Raw genomic sequence first — 19,535 nt, 5'->3', positions numbered from 1 at the left:
TGCTTTGATGGGTCTCTTTACAGACCTCAAACAATACATATTAGCCCTCAAGCCATCTTGTGAATTGGTCACAGCGATATAGATCTACCTTAAGAGGGTCAGTACATATGATCTGAATTTGAGCAATGTGGGGACTGGGAATTTCTTTTGTGATTCATGACTTAATCATTTCTGGTCCTCATAAAAATATACCTACAGCATATAGCTAGGTACCATAATCAAATCCAAAATCCATCCAGACAACACTTCAGACAGGCAACCCTCCTTTATTCAATTAAAGGCTGTCAAAGGTTTTTAAAGCTCTCCTTTCCTGCTAATGCAGACCTGCTAATGCATGGTCTGATGTTCTGCTGTCTGCCATGGTGAGAATATGATTAGATAAATAGAGGATGACTGTTCCTTTAAGGTCAACTGCTAATTCAGATGCCTGGTGAATTAACTGTATTTGAATCCTGGGCTTCAACTACAGTGGCTCTGCCTATCCCGTACTGCCCTGCCCTATGCTGCCCCCTAGTGGTAACCATAACACCTGACACGGATGTGCTAAAGTAAAACTCATAAATTAAAATGTGCAATCTAATCTGGAGAAGAATGGGATTTATTAAGCATCAGTAATGTTAAGTCAAATGAAAAAGTAGGTCTGGTTGGATTCTTTCCCCCGTTTATTGTAAGGAAATGTGTTTTCTCCATTTACCTAGAAAAAAAAGAAAAAAGAAAAAAAAAGAAGATCGATTCCACTTTGCCATCACTGGAACGTCACAAGGCCAAAACTCAGCTGTGTCAAAATCAACAGTTGAATTAAAAACTTTGTACAGTATATTGTTCAGTTTTTAAAAATAAAAACTGTTAAAAAAACAAAGCCACAAAAAACACACAAGTGTGCGTCTGTGTGTGTGTTTATACGTATGCGTGCTTGTTGTACAGGGATCAACAGAAGTAGAATCTGTCAGACGCACTCACAGAAATGTAGACATGTAAGATTACCCTATAGGAGCACCAGTGAGGATTACGTCCCTGTAGGGTTCACTGTGTGTTTTAGTGAGTTTATCGAATCCTCTTCTGCTGGCGTGCGCGGTAGATGTCATGTATGGGCGGAGCGACAGCTCCTTTGTCATCCTCCTCATCAGAGTCTGCGTTAGGCCTCTTGAGCGACTTGGCAACAGCGTGGTTCTCCATGGATCCGTTGCCCTCCCCGGCTGCATCGGGCTGTCTACCTGTGATCAGCTCCACAGCAGCATCCACAGCTATCAAGAGCACAGAGAGGTCATCAGCATGTGTCAAATACAGTGGGGCAGATAATCAAAGCATAAAAACCCACAAAAACAGAAATGGACTGACTAAAATGTTGACTAAAGCCACTTACTCTCAGGAAGTGTGCATCTCCTGAAACTTTCCATGATCTCATCCACTTGAACAAAGGGACCCTGTAGCAAGAAGACAACCACAGACTCAGTGCTTGAATCCAAGAAGGAAAAGTCTGCTGCTTACATTTTTCTCATTCATCATCAATTATGGGAGCTTGAGGGTATTAAGCTGCTGCTGTTACTCACAGTGAAGCACGTAGGCGGAGGAAGCAGCTTCATGAGGACAACAGCAGCTGGGGGGACTGGGAAGACTCCACCCGGGACAGGGTGCAGACCTGGAGCTGTGGGGAGGAACCCGAGAGGCAACATCAAAGCAGAATCGTTTTATTTACCAAGTACGTAGAGACCTTGGTGGCGTCGGTGCAGAGATACATCAACAATATATCGGCAAATATCAACAAAACATAATTACAATACATGTGAAGTCTCAATGCACTTGTGCAATCCCTTTGAGACCCAGGAGTCAGTGGTCTGGGGTAACTGATCTAATGTCCAGAAGATCTTGGGGCGGTAAAGGGGCTACGTACGGGCAAGGTGACGAGGCTGGAAGGGGATCATCTGGTTGGTGTCAGGTTTGGGGTACTCTGGTTTGCGATCAGCTTCGTCCTTCAGTGTGGGCACAGAGGGGGTCACCACAGTCTCTGGGAGCAGTGCCGCCAGTTTGGCACGAGACACATCCTACAAACACAGAGTGGACAGAAGTTAAATGTCAGTCCAGGCCCACAGAAAAGCCTGATCTACTAAGCAGCTTTTGGAGCAAGAGATCTCATGATGTGCTATCTAAACTGGGCTAGGTACACACCTTGTATCCAAGGGCTTTGAGCTCGCTGGTAGAGCAGGGGTACAGGTCCATGAACTTGTACCGGTCTACGAGCAAGGCCGTCTCTTTGCCCTCGTACTCGTCCTTGAAGGCTGTGAAACGCCTGCGCTCTACTTTCAGAATACTGGCCAGGTCTCCTATGTTGCTCTCAAAGGCCAGGAACCGAGCCCAGATCTCTCTGAAGAAGAAAGTCAAACAAACATCATCAGAGCCATGGATTTCTACATCACACACATACACACACGTTCACTAATTAAATACTTGACATTACCCAGATTTTTCTGGTGACAAGCTTCCTGAGGTGAGGACACGCTCAAACAGAACCCTGGTGTTGTTATCCTCTGGAATGAGAAAACAGGAGAGGGAGAGAGAAAAAAAAAACAAGGTCATACACCGTCTTCCATTATTATTTGAGAGACAATCCTCCTTTAGAGGCCATAGCTACATCTTAACAATGCAGGTAACAATAAGGCGAGTCAAACAAAAACATCATTTCTGAGAATATGCATGTGTTCCCCTAAGTACTGACAGGACCCCCTAATATCCAATGCTATCATTAAAGAACAATATGTACCATGTTCTATGTATCAACTCTGTATTTTGTCATAACTTACCATTAAGGTGTGAGAGGTAATCAATGTATGCAAGTATGTACTCTGGAATGTCACCATATTTCTTCAAACCAAGTTCAAATATCTTGAAGGCCACAGATTTATCCTGTGAGGAAAGATCAAAAGAGATATAAAAAAAAACAAATCAAAAGAAATTTGAGGTATACAATTCTTGCTGATTTTGATTAAGAGTCCATCAAACACCCTACTCCATCTTAAGAAGGGAGTGAGTGTTTATGTGCATCTTCACCTTGCTGCAGTAGTACTCCATCAGTGCTGCGGTCACGTAGACGTGGTGACGTGTGCGCAGGTCCTCTCTGGCCTTCTTGAAGATGGTTCGACCTGACTTGATGCCCTCTGCCCTCCTCGCAAACTTCATGTACTGGATGTAGACCAGTGTGGGGTCAATGTCCTCAATGGCCAGCAGCCGATTGTAGATGCTGTGGACCTTCTCGTGTTTCATACGACTCTATGAGGACAGCAGAAAGTTAATAAACTAGAAACATGCAGAGGAGATCCTGCGCCTCTTGCCATCTTGAATACCAGTTGCTGCTCTAAGTAGCTGGACACTGACCTCTTCATAGTCAGCGAAGGAGAAGTATAGCAGCATGTTCTTCTTCAGTAGAGTCCCGATGGCGCGTTCGTAGATGTTGGCTGCCTCATCACTAAACAGCTTGGCATTGTTCATGTCCTGAAGGCAAAAAACAAACTCTTACAGGACTGTTTTGAGCACACAAACTGGAATTTCCCCACTGAGATCATTAAAGCTTCATCTCCTCTTATTTCTTAAGTCCTAAGAAAACTCCATGGGTTTGACAGTTTTACATAAGACCCTAATCTGATAGTTTCGTCTCTTACCCCTTTCTCTGCCAGCAGTTTGCTTGACTGTTCCAGGTACTGCGCTGCCTCATACCATACGTCAGGATGGTGGCCCAGCACCAGCAGGCACTGCTCATAGGCAAACATTACTGCAACACAGGACACAGCCATAAAGACCCTGATTATGGCAATGCTCAATGAATGTTGGACAAGAAGGACAAAAAATCGATATGAATGTCCCCTGCTGCCTACACTTTCTGGTCTTCACAAAAATACTGAATCAATGCCATCTCAACCATGAGCACATCCTGACCACAAATAAGTCACCTCTCTTTGTGATGAGGGTCTGGTCTTCTGTGCGCAGCGGGTTGCTTTTTTCCCACTGGATGTATTTCTTCCACATTTCCACTTGCTGGGCTTCCTGAGGAGAGTTCTGGGGGGGCACCGAGGGCGCATTCCTGTCCAGCCCCTTCATCACGGTCTCATACTCCTGTATTACACACACCAGAGAGTAGTCTGGATCAGTTTACAAAGACAGCCAGCTACATAAGGATGTAAAATAGGTTCATACATTTTTATGACACTATGTGCGATGTCTCACCTTTGCCACTCTCCTGGCATTCATGTAGTCTCTGCTGCGGTCCTCAATCATCTTCTTGGCCAAGTGCACATTGATGCCCTACTCGAGAAATAGAGAGGTCAGCCGGACAATCCACTGCACTCTGACCCACATTTAAAGGTTTAATACTCAGTCCAAACACATGTGGATGTGGGGTAGAATGGCAAAGGGTCAGGGGCCTGGGTCTCTCACCTCTTCATATTTGCTATAATCTCTCCAGAGCTGCTCGATGTTGATCATGGGGTTCACACAGCCCCTCTGGTACACCCTCCGCACTGCGGTGATTCGTTGGTTCTCTGCATACGAGCCCACAGCCTCACTAATGAAACACATTAAAAAAGCACTCAACAACTCAACAATTAAGAGTTGGTTCACTCAGTTCCTGGCAGATTACAGTTGTACTTTAAAACAACTTACACTCCTTTGAGGAAGTTGATGTAGTCCACCCAAATCTGTGAGAGGACAGAATAGCTGTTAGGTGACAGCAGGGACCAGAATTGTGCAAATACTATTTAATAGTAATCAGACCTGTTTACCTGGTAAGACATGATTTCCATGCCAATTTTATCCAGGGCAAAGTCGTACGCCTGCGCCATCTTCTCTCTGAGGACAAGGAAACACGGGTATGAAATAAGTCAAAGCAAAAAGCAGAACGTAAACATACTACATCCAGTGTCCAGTGTAGCTAATACTCTTACTTGTAGCTGGGCAGCTTCCCTTTGGTCTCTCGGACATATGAGAGGTAGCATTTCCACAGGTCGATGTGCAAGACTTTCATTAGGCATCTCTGAAACAACTGAAGGGGCAGTGATGGGGAAAGATAAAATAACTCTGTACTGAAAACATATGTGGTGGAAGGAAAGACAATTTAGATAATTTGCACATAGTGACAAAAGTAGGATTCATCAGCTGGAAAGGGTAAATGAGTGTGTATGTATGTGGTGGTATCTTCAATAATTTGCAATTCAGAAAACCATTGGTATTCAGTGTTTCATTAGTTTGATTCTCAGTGCAGCATTTCAGTTAAAGAAATATAAAGGAACCTTGCCCTGGGCAGGATTATTTGCACGGAAGACCCAAAACCTCTTTCATCAATATAAAATCAAACTTAACAGTCTCTGTGAATGTTGTCAACTGCAAAAATACTGTGGCGATTAATCCTGGACCCCTTGGACATTTTCTTTTTTTTTTTACATACGCTGTCCTTGTTGCGTTTGTGTAATCAATTGAATGAGTTCATTGCCCTGAGCAAATTCTAAGACAGGGTACTGTGGTGAAGTCAAACATTGCCGTACTGCCCACATTCCCAGCTATCATAGAAACTTTGAACTCATGCTCCAGCTACTGTGCCTACCATCAGATGTGGCCTACATTTCAGTGAGCTCCACATTTGCTCATTGATTTCTATGGTGAAATGAGACACAATGAATGCGCAAATCTGTATGTCACCCTTCCTCAGACACCTGTTTTGAACATGTTTGATGGCCAAGAATGTGGACATCAAGGCAATAACTGAACCAAGCAGCCATAGAGTTCACTTACATAATTTATTCAAGGCCAGTGAGATACAGCAGAACATTCAACATGTGATAAAACCAATCTAGTACTTGGTTCTTGGTTGTGGGTGCCAATAACCTAGCACAGGCTATTTTTCTAGCTGACTTGTAAAAATGCTACTTTAACTTGTAGAGTATTGCTAACAAAGGGATGAAACGGTAGAAAAAAAATGTTTCAACCCGTTTATGAAGACATGTTAATCATCAACCAGCCATGCCAATAATGTAAACCAGATAATGGAGTGTGTGCCAATTAATGGCTTTGGGTGCCAGCCAGTACTCTGCATTAAATTCACACGTCAAAAGCTCTCCATCCATTAAAAAAACAAAACCAAACAAACAACTAATTTTTGATAAATGTACAAACTTTCAGGACTTTCAGTGCTCGTTGCAGCCTTGGTGACACTGCCAAGCTTACACTAATTCTAAGAAGGCCTTACAATACACTGATGATGTTATTAATTGCTGGAATAAAAAAACATGGATGGATACTCTGCCAGAGGTCAGAAAAACAAATCATTATCAAATACTACATTTCTAGAGCAGTTCTCACAAACATGGATTAAGGCTAAAATAAGAAATCTTTTGTCCCTGAACCATCAAGAATTAAATACTAGTCATTAAGCAACATAAAACCACAGACAGGCAAGACATTAACCAAAGTTGCACATTTAAATATATATGTGTATGAAGCTTGCAATTGGTGATAAATATAGTTGTGAAAAACATAGTCAGACCCATTAGACAGTGTGTGTGTGTGCGTGTGTGTGTGTGACAAATGCTGTAACTTCCTGGGTGTTAAACCAATAATTTCTTCTAGTCAGTTCTCATGAGTGTGATTGACACTTACCTTTTCTACCTTGTCATAATTTTTAGCCTTGATCTGTGAATAAGAGTGTAAATGCAATGTTAATTCAACAGTCTTCTCTACTTTCAATGGCTTATAACAAACATGCATTCATGCAAACTTGACCACTCTCACACACACAGCCCCTTGAAGATCAACAAAGTGAAATTCACACAAGAATGACAAGTTACGTTTTTAAGGGGTTTATTCTCTTTGTATATTGAGTGCCACATAACCCAAAAAAACACCTGTGGCCATGGGTTACAGAAAAAAATCCTGACAGAAAGCTTGGAATGCGGAATGCAAATATTCAATCCTGGAAAGTAGATTACTGAATAAGCACTCAAAAGATGAGAATAAGAACAAAAGTTGACATTCAAAAAACAAAATCTCTTCCTTTCACAGCCTCAGTTCAGTGCGCTCCCTCGTACAACGCATTGTTTCTGCAACAAATCTCATTTGTCTCACTGCTGATGAGTAGAAGAACAGCATCACAGCACCCTCCAGTGCAGACAGGAAAGGTTGTTGCCTACTGATGAGCAAAGAATGATACGGGGAGGCCTCTCTGCTATTAGCACCCCATGCAGCTGGACATAACCCATCCCACTATATTACACTAATGGGCCCTATGAGGAGAAACACCCAGCATCATATTAGCCTGGCGGCAACAAAAAGTCAGTGTGTTTGCATGGCAGGGAAATCTCCCACAGAGACAGTCCAGCAGGTTGTGCTCTGCTGTACTATGGCCATTGCTTGCAGCCAGGATTCAATAAATAAGTTACAGAGAAACAGTAAAATCAGCAGCAATGCAATAACATAGCAGTTGCCAACATAACCAGGTTCAAAGTATTCAGTCAGTGTTCTAGCAAGAATGGACGCAAATTAGACTATACCTTTTTAGCTAGATTGGCTGAGTGACCCGAGCAAATTAAAATCTCCACATTACACTAAGTGGTTATCTGTAAATTTATATTTACAAATGGATTGTTATTGTGGCTTTTTTTTTTTTTTTTTTTTTTAAATCAAGATATAGCCTATATAATAACTCATAAGCAATTTAAGATGGTCCTGTGTAGTATTGGGACAATGATGCACTGTCAACATTTTCAGGCCATGTAGATGGCAATGTCGCAAACAGTTAGCTTACGAACATTATTTTTCTACTACATTGCTTTACAATGTTGCTTGTGTAACACAGCTTCATAAGCCACCTCAAGAAAATATTGTTTGTACATTATCCAAATTAGCTAATTTTTATAATTTCTTAAATTAATCAACAAAGGCCTGCAGTTTGAAAGCCTGAAAACTGTTGCAGGCACTACCCAGAATGCTTAGAAAGGTTGTTTGAACCCACAGGCCCTGAATTTATCCCCAGTGACGGCAGGGAGGGGGAAAAAACAAAACACACACATGGGTCAACCAATACATTAACGCTCTTTGAAGCTCATTTTGCTTGTGAACAATTTCTCTAAAGGCTAGATCCTGATAAATGATACAATCCTTTTAAACACCTTCTGTTTAGAGTGCCTTGGGGGAAACTTCCCTGAAAAATGACTGACCCACATGACTTGCACATTCCAGGCACAGCAATGTCACATTAAACTGGCACATTCATTCATAATACCACAGTCACGCAACAGAGACTACAGCAGTGGGACAATCCTTTTAGGAAAGTATCTCCATGAAGTAAGAGAGGCCTGATGGAATAGGGGCTAATGTGGTTTAACAGCAACAATCAGTAAGACCACACATACTGCAGTCTACTATTATGGTAATCAAGTAATGCCGCAGAGACACAATAATTCACAATGCACAATTTCTATGATTACTTATTTTATTGCACAGGATTTTATCAAATCACTCTTCTTCTGATGTACACTCAAAACTGAGTGTGGCTCAATGCAAGAATTTAAGTGCTCCTGTATGCAGTTGGTGAGTCAAAAAGATGGTGTGGAACTGTATGAAATGGAGCCTGAATTAGTCACTTCTGCAGAATCAGTAAAAACTGCGCCTTTCCAGCATCTGATGGAAATCTGAATGACTGACCCAAAACACGCTTCGCTTTGCTACCCTAAAATGGTTAGGCTATATAATCAGCATCGCTTAGGCCTAAATATTGAAATATTTTCAGATATGTCGAAGGGAGAGATTGTTAAAAAAAAAAAAATCCAATTGTACCAATGTCCAATTTTACATTCTCACAATATCTGAACCACCAAGTGTGCCCAGCAAGGGCCAATCTAACCACATAATTAGCACAAATTCTACTGAAAATGACAATCAGAAAAACCCCTATATGATCCTTTGAGCTAGCTCCATTCAAATCCCTATCACTACAATTTTTGCATACAATGAAAAGATTACATCAATTTACTAGAATCAAAGAAGACAAGGCAACCAAATGTGAGTTTAACAATTAGGCTACACAACCATCTTAAGGTAGGGTAGCCAGAAAAGGGCAGGTAGAAGGCGGAAACAAATTTGTGAAATCCTGTCTCTGTCCTGTCCCCGTTTGAAAAATAAGTCTTGACCTCCTCATAATTTGTGGAGGAAAATTGCCTTAATTCTCAACTATTCCCCTCAAATTATAAGATTTGTTCAGAAACATTTCTTATGACAACTCATTTAAAAGGGGTTTAGTAGTAGTCAAGAATACCATCAAGGCTAGGATGAAGCTTGATGTCATTCACCCTACAAATTGATAGTGTACACAGCATCAGAATACATATATATATATAAAAAAAGTTTCTCAATTATTCATACTAACCATTCTGAGCGAACACTAAACTGTTCTCAAGGGAAAATAGCAGACTCAATACTCCCACCGCCATTTCAGTGTATGCAAAATGTAAAATATCCCTAGTCGAGCTGGACTGGCTAGACTTGGGCCTTGAATCACTTGATACAAATACAGAACTAGTATGACTTGTCTACATATAGGCTATGCATCTTACTCTATGAAGCTTATGTAAAATCTAGAGGAAATCAAACTTTCACAAATTTACCTACGGAGATGAGCTTCAGTTTATCTCCTCTGCACTGTGTGACTTAAATCACAAAGTAATCTGGAACAATTCCACGTAATTGGGTTGAATTTTGTTTTGTAAAGTGATGAGGGCTTCCACAGTTAACAGAAATGTAATGGGTCAGCAGATAGGACAAAACGGTTGACTAACCCACATCTGATTCTAATAAAGGGCATACTTACCAAAATAAAAAGGTCAGTTTCCCCAATGCATACACAAATAAAAATAAAAACACACAACCCCCTAGTATTTGTCATTTGTTGCTTCCCTAACAAATGTTGCTCTAAACTATGAATGGCAAAGTGAGTAGTAGGCTACTGAAATATCTTATGGATGCTGTGTTTGGTCAAAATCACTGGAATGAATTCTGAAAATAAAAAAAAGAACTTGTGGAACCTACAGCCAAATCCTACCTTAATGCTAGGTAAAGGGAGCAAATACATGTGAGACTTTGAGCATCATTTTAATACCAATTGCAGTATTCGATTCCAAGCGCTCCTGACAGGGAACTGTCTAAGCAAGTGCACTGCATCCAGGTGAAAAAAAAAAATTAAGAATGCACAAAAGAAATCATTCCATCAATAACTGATGGCATGACAGGAGAGGCTGGGTATGGTATCAAGGCAAATGGGTCAGTGGCCATAAAAGCTTCTTTTTTTTTTTTTTAAGAGGGGTGGGGAGAACTGGCTCAAGGAAGGAGAGTGGGCCACACAATCAGAGTGTATTTGTTTATAACAAAAATTACCCGAAAGAAATGACACAGGAGGCAATAAATTGACACGACAAGTGAATAAAAGGCTAATGCACTCCAATACTATTAAAATAGTTTTAATACTGTTGCAGATCAAACATGCAACAAATGCACTTTACCCCATTAAAAAACGGCGCAGAAAATATATATATTTTTTTAAATCCTGTGAACATAAGCAGAGTTTTCTGAAAAAGAAATGGTTAGAGCTAATTTCCCCTTTTGCTGGTGTTTAAAGGCACAATCCTTAATGAGCCCAACTCAAGCTGGACAAGTTGAGATGTCCTGGATCATCAGAATCCTACAACTACGATGAATCCAGGTCTTCCATTGTGTAGTTTTCCCATAACCTTTTGTATATAAATGTTTTCCACTATCAAAATATAATCAGGTATAAATAGCATTCCTGGCATCAACAATTGCATTTCAAACTTGTGATAAAAATGAATCCGGTTATCTAAGGTTAGAGCAGATATCTGTCACCACAGTGGCCAGGCTCAGTGGTTCAAATTAAGGATTGTGTCTTTAAATGTCAGTAAGTTAGAAACATTTTGTTTGTGTGAAAGTCACATTGTTGATCATGTTAGAAAATACCCAGCCATGCACACAAAGAAAAGAAAGGAGTATTAACCTCTGCTTCAATGAATAGTTTCCAGAATCTGCCAGAACTTGGGAACTGCGTGACAAGTCGCTCATATGTCTTCCTTGCTTTATCTATAGGTTGGTTCTAAAGAAGGAGAATGCATTTACATTTACACTAGTTAACATGTGGAGAAGCAGTCATGTGGGAAAAGGATGTAATGCTAAGTCACTTTGAACTTTAACAATCCATAGCCCCCTTCCCCCCGTCCCTTCCCCCCACCCTGGTTATTCCCAGTTTCATTAACCCCAGGAATGCAACCCTGTGTCACTAAACCTGTGCTTCTCGAATCAGTATGCTCCATGCGTCAAGGTCATATGGGTTTTCTTCCAACTTCTTCTCTGCCTTCTTCACCTTCTCTGGGATATACTCTGCTGCTGCCTGCAGGAAAAACAAACACACAGGGCAAACATGTTACACTGCTGTTGGGTGTACCTGCAGAGTCAGATCATGTGGAAGAACCAACTTGCGACTACTTGATAGCTCATGTTACACCCAACGAAGATGTTTTTTCACTCGCTATCATGCAGACTTAAATTAGAGCACAACGGGCACCACGCGGTAGCAACCTGACCCATATTTAAGTTAACACAACGACCGACCACACGGGAGATATCGATACGGAAGGGAACGTTTGCGCCATTAACATATCTGAGAAAACTTAAAAGATTTAAACAATAGCCATCAATGCGTAAAAGATAATGACTTGGCAAAAGTCACCATGTTCGCTACGTTAGCCTTATATGTTGCATTGATTATGACTAATTACACGTATTACAAACAATGCAACAAAATGAAGCACCCTGTAAACTAACGTTAACTTTAGTAACGTTTCGTAGCGTCGATTGAACGTTAACGTTATCAGGTAACATTAAGTTAGTTCAGAATGTTAGCATAACGATAAAAGGCTAACATTAGCCAAACAGTCAACATGGCGTTCGGTAGCCTTAAGTTACAGCTTCACAATAAATGCCTCAATCACAAGTTATTTAAGTTACGTTATTGTGTAGTTCTAACGAATATTGATTATCTAACCAACAGCAACAATTTGCATAGACCGCAACAATGCTTGCTGGCTAACGTTAGCAGACACGGGCCTAGCGGACTGCACTGCAGTGCCAGACGCGAAATTATGTTAGCGTTGATTAGCTTGCTCATCAGTTAGCAAGCTGGCTATACGTTTGCAGTATCTACCTGGTCGGCTGCTCCTTCGGTGGACATGGCTGGAAGTATAAACTATATGTAAAATGTGATAGCAACAGTAGTTACGAACAAAATATAACGTTATAGCAATTTTAAAAACGACTAGGTAATCGGCATAGCTTCAGAAGGCTCGATCGCACTGCCCGCAAGCAGCAGCTCAGTAGCTGGCTGTTCTCTCAAAATGGCGTGAATGGACTTTTTCTACTTCCCTGCTAGCGAGGGCACGGAAAACCGAGAGAGTGGGAAAAGAGAACAATCCCGGGTTCACTTCCGGCTTCGAGTAAAAGACTGTCGTATCCCGACTGTTTTTTTGTCACAGTCAGTTGGTCCGTCAGAGATTTTATTTGGCTCATTAGAACAATTCCTGGTTCATTTGTGTTAGGCCAGGGTACAAGACTATGTACATAATGTTTTTGAGCGGGAATGCACTACTCATGCCATGCAACACTGAGTGACATCATCGATTCCCTTTCCCTCATTTTCCACAGTGATACTAAAAAATATAATAATGTAATAATGATTACTGTTTTGTAATGATTTTCATCTCTGTGCACACTGTTCTACTCATCTAAAGAAATCATGTCTCACAATGTCATGTATCACTGATAGCCTACAGGTTGCTAACGAACTTACTTTGCTCTGGACTGGCTACCAACTATGTGAAGCTTTGGAAACGATTCTGTGGTACGAGCAACGTCTCCCATTGCTGGGAACTTGCTAACACTTGTAAGAATTTCACAAGGAAGTTAGGAACTCAAGAATAAATAATGATTTCTTAACAACAAAGTTGGAATCAGTATGCCTGATGGCTTCTATAGGGACATATAGTCGTTTCTCAAGCTGGTAGCTCACAGTAAGTCTACCTTACACCGTTAAAACATAATGGCTGATAATCAAATTTCCGATGGGAAAAATGAATGGGACATTTACTTCCGCAACCTGACTTTTCAGCTCAGAAAAATTTGATCTTTTGTTATCTTTGGAAAGTTTTATGTTTGAGAAAATCATTTATTATTGCCCATTGACAAGTTAAAATGCTTTTTATTAAACTGTAACCTTATTTTAATTTTGCTAGAATGAAATATATAAAAAAATAAATTGCTTTGTATGGAAATAGTGCTATTGTCATGTTTTTTTTCAGGGTTGCATGTAAAGCAATTTTATCTCAAATGCCCTAAAGAGGTAAAGCCTTTTTTTTCTCTGAGTTATTATTAGTATTATTTCTGTGTGTGTGTGTGTGTGTATATATATACAGTATACAGTATATATATATATATATATATGTGTGTGTATATATATATATATATATATATATATATATACACACACACACACACACACACACACACACACACACACACACACACACATATATAGGCCTATATTACCTCTTTCTTCTTGGGACCTGACCATTGCATAGGTTGGTTTGGTTGTTTTGAGTTGCAATTAGCCTACTTACCTACTTACCCGTAAATAAGATGGGGCAATTTTTTTCTCCAGTTTGCTACTTTCTAGTTAGAACAAGTGAGATGGAAAAAATGCAACGTTTTGGCGGTCTTTTTTATTTTATTTTACCAGGGAGGGGTTGGTGTGTCCCTCTCCCTTTGTGCTGTTTCCATCTAAATACTAACAGTATTGCATTTAATTTGTAGGCTAATTGCTCATGTTAATAGCATAGGCTACATTTTTGAAAGAAATTTAAGATTAATTATTGGCTGTGATGTTACGATTGTGGAAATTGCTGTTTTCAGTTTCATTGATTATGACAGAAGCAAAAAGAAACAAAAGCATTTCAATATTTTCAATACTGTAAATTCCATATTCATAAATGTAAGTTTACAGTTAAAACCCCCATTCTTAATATTTAATAATTTCATTGCACAATATATAGACTAAATACTAACCTATACTTCCTATTCTTTAGTCTTATGTTATATTCCCCTAGCTAAGCCAAATCAAGAACAACTGCATCAAAACAGACTGGTGCATCTATCGATCAGCAGGGGGAGACAAATGAATAGCCATGGACTGTATGTACAGTATGTCTATGGGAGTCTGGCCTACGACATGAAACAGACCAGAGCAGAAGACCACGGAGCTGTTCTCTGTTTATGTGAGTGAGGTGGGTGGTGGTGGAGGGGTAAACAATAACAGTGTCTATGGTGGCGATAAGTTTTTGTATGGCTGTGGGTGGTGTGGGGAATGTTGAGGTCCATATTTCTTGCCTACAAGTCTATTAGGCCACCCAAGCGTTGTTCCTGAATCACATGATTACTCGTAGGATCACAGAGGATGAGGCACAAGAGGCTGTAGCAGGATCATAATGATGGAGGGGAGAGCCGGGACAAAAGAAGCACGGACATTTTATCGTGTAACACAGAAGTTAGGGCGAAGTAATTTTGTTTATACTTCCGCCCACAAGTCCCCGAAAATGTTTTTTTTTTTTTTGCGTCGAAAGTAAAATTTCGAAACTGGAAGTGTTTTTCGTTTTCCTACTTGTGTATATTTATTGGAGATTACAAACTTATGCCCTTTTATATGCCTATCTAGTGACTAAAAGTTAGCATAGGTTCCATGTATCATGCCACCTTATGTTGGCTGCTATTCAGGGAAATGTTGCGGGAGACAGGAGAGGGACAGAAGCAGCACTATGCTAGGTACTACAACACATTTAGCTTAAAACAAGACAGGATGAGACTGCGTGACTGCCACACACGGCTGGTCAGTGATTATTACTGATGAAAAATATCTTAAACTGCAACAGGTTCTTATCAGAGCTGCAAAATAGTTTTGAAGGATATGTAAAGATCCACGGTGGGTGACAGCTGAACTTTTACTTTTAATATGTTGTGCAACCAAGTGACATTTATGCATCTGTTGTTTTCATAATTTTGCCATATTGAAATATTGATATAAATCTGAAAGGACATGTACATGTGTCACAGGTAATGAGCCTTTCATGTAAAAAAAAAAAAATGTAATTAACAATTGCCAACTGCTTCTTTTGTCCCACACCTCTGCTTCTTTGGTCTCTGCTTGCTATTTTTACTTTCAGCCCAATTCGATTGGAATTGTTTAATTAAATGAATATTATTGCTGATGTTAGACCTTGCTTATCATAAAGTATGGTTACTTTGCCTCTATTCATTATTCAGTAGCCTAATTAGGAACAAACCAAAAAGTGCTTCTTTCGTCCCGGCTCTCCCCTAACTGATCAGTAGCTCTTTTTCAGTTCGCTGAATTTGAAGTAAATGATTTTCATGAGACTATGCAGAACACTAGCAGCATTCTGTGGGTGAAATAGGCTAAATAAGAAGACATGTAATATCTTGAGGTCAATTTGGAAAGATCCTGCTCTGATATTATGGTTGGATAATGTGACACTGTTTTCTTTCTAGGTTGTGTTACTGACATCCTCTCATTCACAGTAGAAATGGACAGATCTGGCTAAATCTGAAGGTGTACCAGACCCAGGCGAATGGGAGGAGACAGGAGGGACATTTCCCAGCTTGCCCTGGAGCGTCTTGAGAGTCCCTCAGGAGGAGCTGGAGGAAGGTTCTGGAGAAAAAGACGTCTGGGCTGCTTGCCCTGTTGCCACCTTAGCCATGTCTATCCATGATGCACCCGGTTAGACAGTGACCAAAGATTTAAAGGGAGGGGTTCAAAAGGGAAGGGACTTCAGAACAGCTCACACCTGTTACCTACACCAGCTGACCAAGCCTGGTGGTTTGTGGTCTGTTGGCCAAGCTATAGCTGGGATGGGGGCTGGTGTAAGAACTGGGAATGACAGTTGCCTGTTGGTGGATTAGATTACAGTTTACCCCAGTTGGTTTTCTCAGACATCGGGGGTTTATGAGCAGCTTTCTTTGTCAGCTGGGTGCCTCTTGACTGTCTGGGCAGGAGAAGTAGTCTACTTCAGCCTGTGCTGCACTAATTTCCTTAATATAGAAGACTCTGCTATTGACACCCTATTGGTGAAGAAAGACAAAACAAATTGTAATTGCTTACAGATTTTTACAATGTTCTGTTAGGTTCTGCTATTATTGCATTTTCAAATATGTTAATGGTGTCGCCCAGCCTTACTGATATTTGTATATTGCTTTAGATTTGTTGTTGTGCATCTGTGTATAATAAATGAACAGCAATGACATAAAAACAATTTTCAATTATCCCTATGCCCATCAGAAAAGATGTGCAGTTCTTTCAGTTAGCTGGCCTCTTTTCCACTTAATGTTATTAACTTTAAAATCTTCTTAAATCCAGTGACTCACCATATTGTTATGCAGAGCTTTCAGCTTCGGTTCATTAAGGACGCTGACTGGAGGTTGTAATTGTCTTTTCATCAACATTGTTTTTTCATCAGCATGCAGGAAAATGCATAATGGAAAATTGAATACAACACATTGCTCTGAATAATTTGTATTCACCACTCAAATGCATACTGTAGCCTACTGCTCCCTAGTCCTTTACTTTATTCCTCTTGCATCCTTTTCAATCCAAATAAATACATTTTCATGATGTTTTCTGGGATACACACCATGTGTCTCCTAATATTATGTTCACTATAATGTTTATTGAACATTGGCTTTTCCTAATGAAGAGAATTTCTCCCATCTTGATATGATGCTGTGCCCTAATTTAATGTGTTGCATCACAATATTCTATTCTATTCTATTCTATTTTATTCTATTCTATTCTATTCTTAAACATTATGGAGGCAATAAGGTGGCATGCTATTATCTGTTAGTTAACCTTGTATTTATAACACATATGTTTAAAGCCCCCCCAATCCTCCATCCCCCACCCATCCAAAACAAAATAGGCAAAGGTGCATAAAAATGTTAGCTTCCTGGAGTGATGTCACCACAGGGTCCATATGCTTCCCACCATGCAAAGCATCCCAAATGTCAGCTTTCCATTCTCCTTCGAAAGAATAGACTGAGAAACAGAGATAGAACAAGCTTTTGGTCCACATTGCCGTTCAGGGATGGGTGTATTTTATCACATCAGAGGGCCACCAGCTTTATGTTTATTGGCAACATTGATAGGTCACATAATATGAAAAGTGATAGGCCTACAGGTAGCTGACACGATATGAACTTCAAGTAAAGGTTTCCTTCGTGTCCTACAAAACATTTAATTCAAACGGGGTTACACATCATTAGACATCTTACTTTTGATTTAAAGAAACATATAGCCTATAATCTCTACCTTATATATTTTGGTGCGATAAACTAGTGCGACAATCACCTGGTTTTCAAAAGCGTTGTGACTGTCTCTACTCGCTCATCGATTAGTCTGGTCTGCCCTATGCCGTCAGTTCACAAACATTTGCTTGCAGTTGCGAGAGAAAAGGGACATGTTAGAGACTGGCGGAGCTGCGTAACCGCTCGTCTAGAGGGGCAACGGACACCCTTTCAGAGATGGGCTACTTTGCCCAAAGAGGAAGGAGAAGAATTTGAACTGTGTAGCTACAACCTGGGCTAAGTGTGGTGGTGTTTGTCGTTTTTATGCAGGAGTTATTTGAAGTTTAAAATGTGGGAGATGGTGGCGTTATCGAGAGCGAGCTCTCCCTTCCTGTCGTCTCGGACAAGATGGCAGCAATGCAGGCGAACTGTGCATGGTATGGCTTCATAAGTCCATAACATGTTCAGAGAAGCCCTGGATTATACTTATTGTTACTCTATGTGAAGGTAAGTAATGAAGTGAAGGCTGTCATTGATCCTATATGTTTAAATCAAAGTTTACTTGTGGCCTAATACAAAGTTATAACTAACAAAGTTAGCTACCGAGCAGCTGGCTGCATGAGGTGTCAGCATTAGCTTCGTACGTATGTTAGCACCTGGTGTTTTATTTACAGTATGTTATGGTTATGGTAACATCAATTCACCTAATAATGTTCTAACTAGCTTATAACATCTTGTGCCAAACTGCAGTATCTGCGCCAACGATAACGTTGAATAATAATCAGTGGATATCTAGAGGATCACAGGGGTACCAGATAGTATCTCTAGTGTTAGCGAGTTTTTCCTGAGTTTAATAATCATCACAGAGACTCGTTGATTTCTTAACATTTCAGCTTGTAGCTAACGTTAGTGATTAGATTTATCTGCAGCATCCTAACAATACCATTTAAATGCACAGTCATGGAGTCATTAAGAGTTGAGTGGTCTGACGTGTGATTGCTGTGTTTCCCGAATATCTTAGTACCTAACTTCTTATTTTACTTCAAATTTCTGAGGCATTGGGTATCAGTTTGAAGCCTAGGTCATTTTCCACTTGCTTGGCCAAGTTTATTAGCCAAACACAGTTTAACTACAACAGAGACTTGCTAGAGGCTCTAGCTAGATAACATTTAACCATGTTCATAGCTAAAAGTCGATAGACCTTTGGACTCGCAGCCACAAACACACACTGGTCTAAAATTGTACATTGTCATGCCGAGTAACGTCATATCTGTTATTCTAACTGTTAATTATAACAGCGGCATTAGGGAACCCTGGGCCTCTTTTCCACATCTGCAAAATACCAGGCCAAAATAGATGAAATCACAAGGTTGTCATGAAGATACCACACAACTGCACGCCCGAAATAGCACTGTCCTAGGTTCATCGTCTTCTTATCCTGTACACATTCCTAAACGTAACACTTTGGGCCTGCTGTTGCCCCATTACCACTCAATATTTGACACTCACTTAACTTGTGTTATTGCGTTACAGTTTGATGTTTAACATAGCCTAATCTACCTGTTCTCTATACACAAAGGAAAACAATGCTGCTGAAAAAATAGATTAGACTTCTCTCCAAAGTATATTTAACGTGTCCAAGCAGCAATGTATTAATTTCTGTCATTGCTTGTAGGGGCTATGCACATTTAGCCTATTATTAAGCAGTACCATAGTAATAGGATTTATTATGCTATTATATTAACTTCAAAGAAGACTGTAGCCATGTACTGTTGAAAATATCCAAATAATTATCATTTAATTTGATTGCTGTCCATTTTTAGGTTTTACATAGAAAAATGTTCTAGTGCCACTGTGACGTCTCTTTACAACTGTACCGAAAACATACCATAGACTTGAATCTCAAATCAATAGTACATGCCATAGTCTTGACTCTCAGACAACTTGTGAGTACAATATAGCTGTAATGATGAATCTAGTTTGTGCTTGTAGGCAAATGTAAAAAAAACAATCAGTCAATTGGCTAGAAAGAAGCATGCTGGTGTTTTTCATCTGGAAGAGAAAGTATGGGGTAAATAGCTGTGGTTCTGCATGCA

The 19,535-nt window shown here is 40.2% G+C and overlaps 2 protein-coding genes across 3 annotated transcripts in view; one reads left to right on the top strand and one right to left on the bottom strand.

The window, feature by feature from the left end:
* Positions 1-130: 130 nt before the first annotated feature.
* Positions 131-12,426, bottom strand: cstf3 (cleavage stimulation factor, 3' pre-RNA, subunit 3). The gene is made up of 20 exons (XM_071529035.1): positions 12,245-12,426; positions 11,327-11,431; positions 11,042-11,137; positions 6,640-6,672; positions 4,932-5,029; positions 4,770-4,836; positions 4,651-4,685; positions 4,426-4,552; positions 4,216-4,293; positions 3,942-4,104; positions 3,654-3,763; positions 3,370-3,486; positions 3,046-3,264; positions 2,799-2,901; positions 2,456-2,525; positions 2,167-2,362; positions 1,892-2,042; positions 1,551-1,645; positions 1,364-1,424; positions 131-1,244 (listed from the first exon to the last, which is right to left on the bottom strand). The coding sequence occupies exons 1-20, from the start codon at positions 12,269-12,271 to the stop codon at positions 1,045-1,047; spliced, it is 2,151 nt and encodes a 716-aa protein (XP_071385136.1). The 5' UTR covers positions 12,272-12,426; the 3' UTR covers positions 131-1,044.
* Positions 12,427-17,609: 5,183 nt separating this feature from the next.
* hipk3b (homeodomain interacting protein kinase 3b) overlaps positions 17,610-19,535 on the top strand; it is a 54,650-nt gene continuing 52,724 nt past the window's right edge. For both annotated transcript variants that reach the window (XM_071529024.1, XM_071529016.1), the window contains exon 1: positions 17,610-17,946. In XM_071529024.1, coding sequence (XP_071385125.1) covers positions 17,874-17,946 — 73 coding nt within the window. In that variant the 5' untranslated portion in view covers positions 17,610-17,873. The remainder of the gene's footprint in view (positions 17,947-19,535) is intronic.

This window comes from Centroberyx affinis, unplaced genomic scaffold, assembly GCF_046629955.1.
Source record: "Centroberyx affinis isolate AG114_WGS23_722 - 3 ecotype Tasmania unplaced genomic scaffold, CSIRO-AGI_Caff_v1 ptg000123l_1, whole genome shotgun sequence".
Lineage (NCBI taxonomy): Eukaryota > Metazoa > Chordata > Actinopteri > Beryciformes > Berycidae > Centroberyx > Centroberyx affinis.
The sequence above is the reverse complement of the archived record's forward strand: the minus strand, read 5'-3'. Positions and strand labels throughout refer to the sequence as shown.

What these genes read in the sequence shown, in the direction of transcription:
- cstf3 (XM_071529035.1), bottom strand. Translation starts at nt 12,271, where the DNA reads ATGTCCACCGAAGGAGCAGCCGACCAG. An exon ending in CCGAAGGAGCAGCCGACCAG is followed by an intron (nt 11,432 to 12,244) that starts GTAGATACTGCA and finishes TTTTTCCTGCAG; the next exon opens with GCAGCAGCAGAGTATATCCC. An exon ending in TGGAGTACTACTGCAGCAAG is followed by an intron (nt 2,902 to 3,045) that starts GTGAAGATGCAC and finishes CTTTCCTCACAG; the next exon opens with GATAAATCTGTGGCCTTCAA.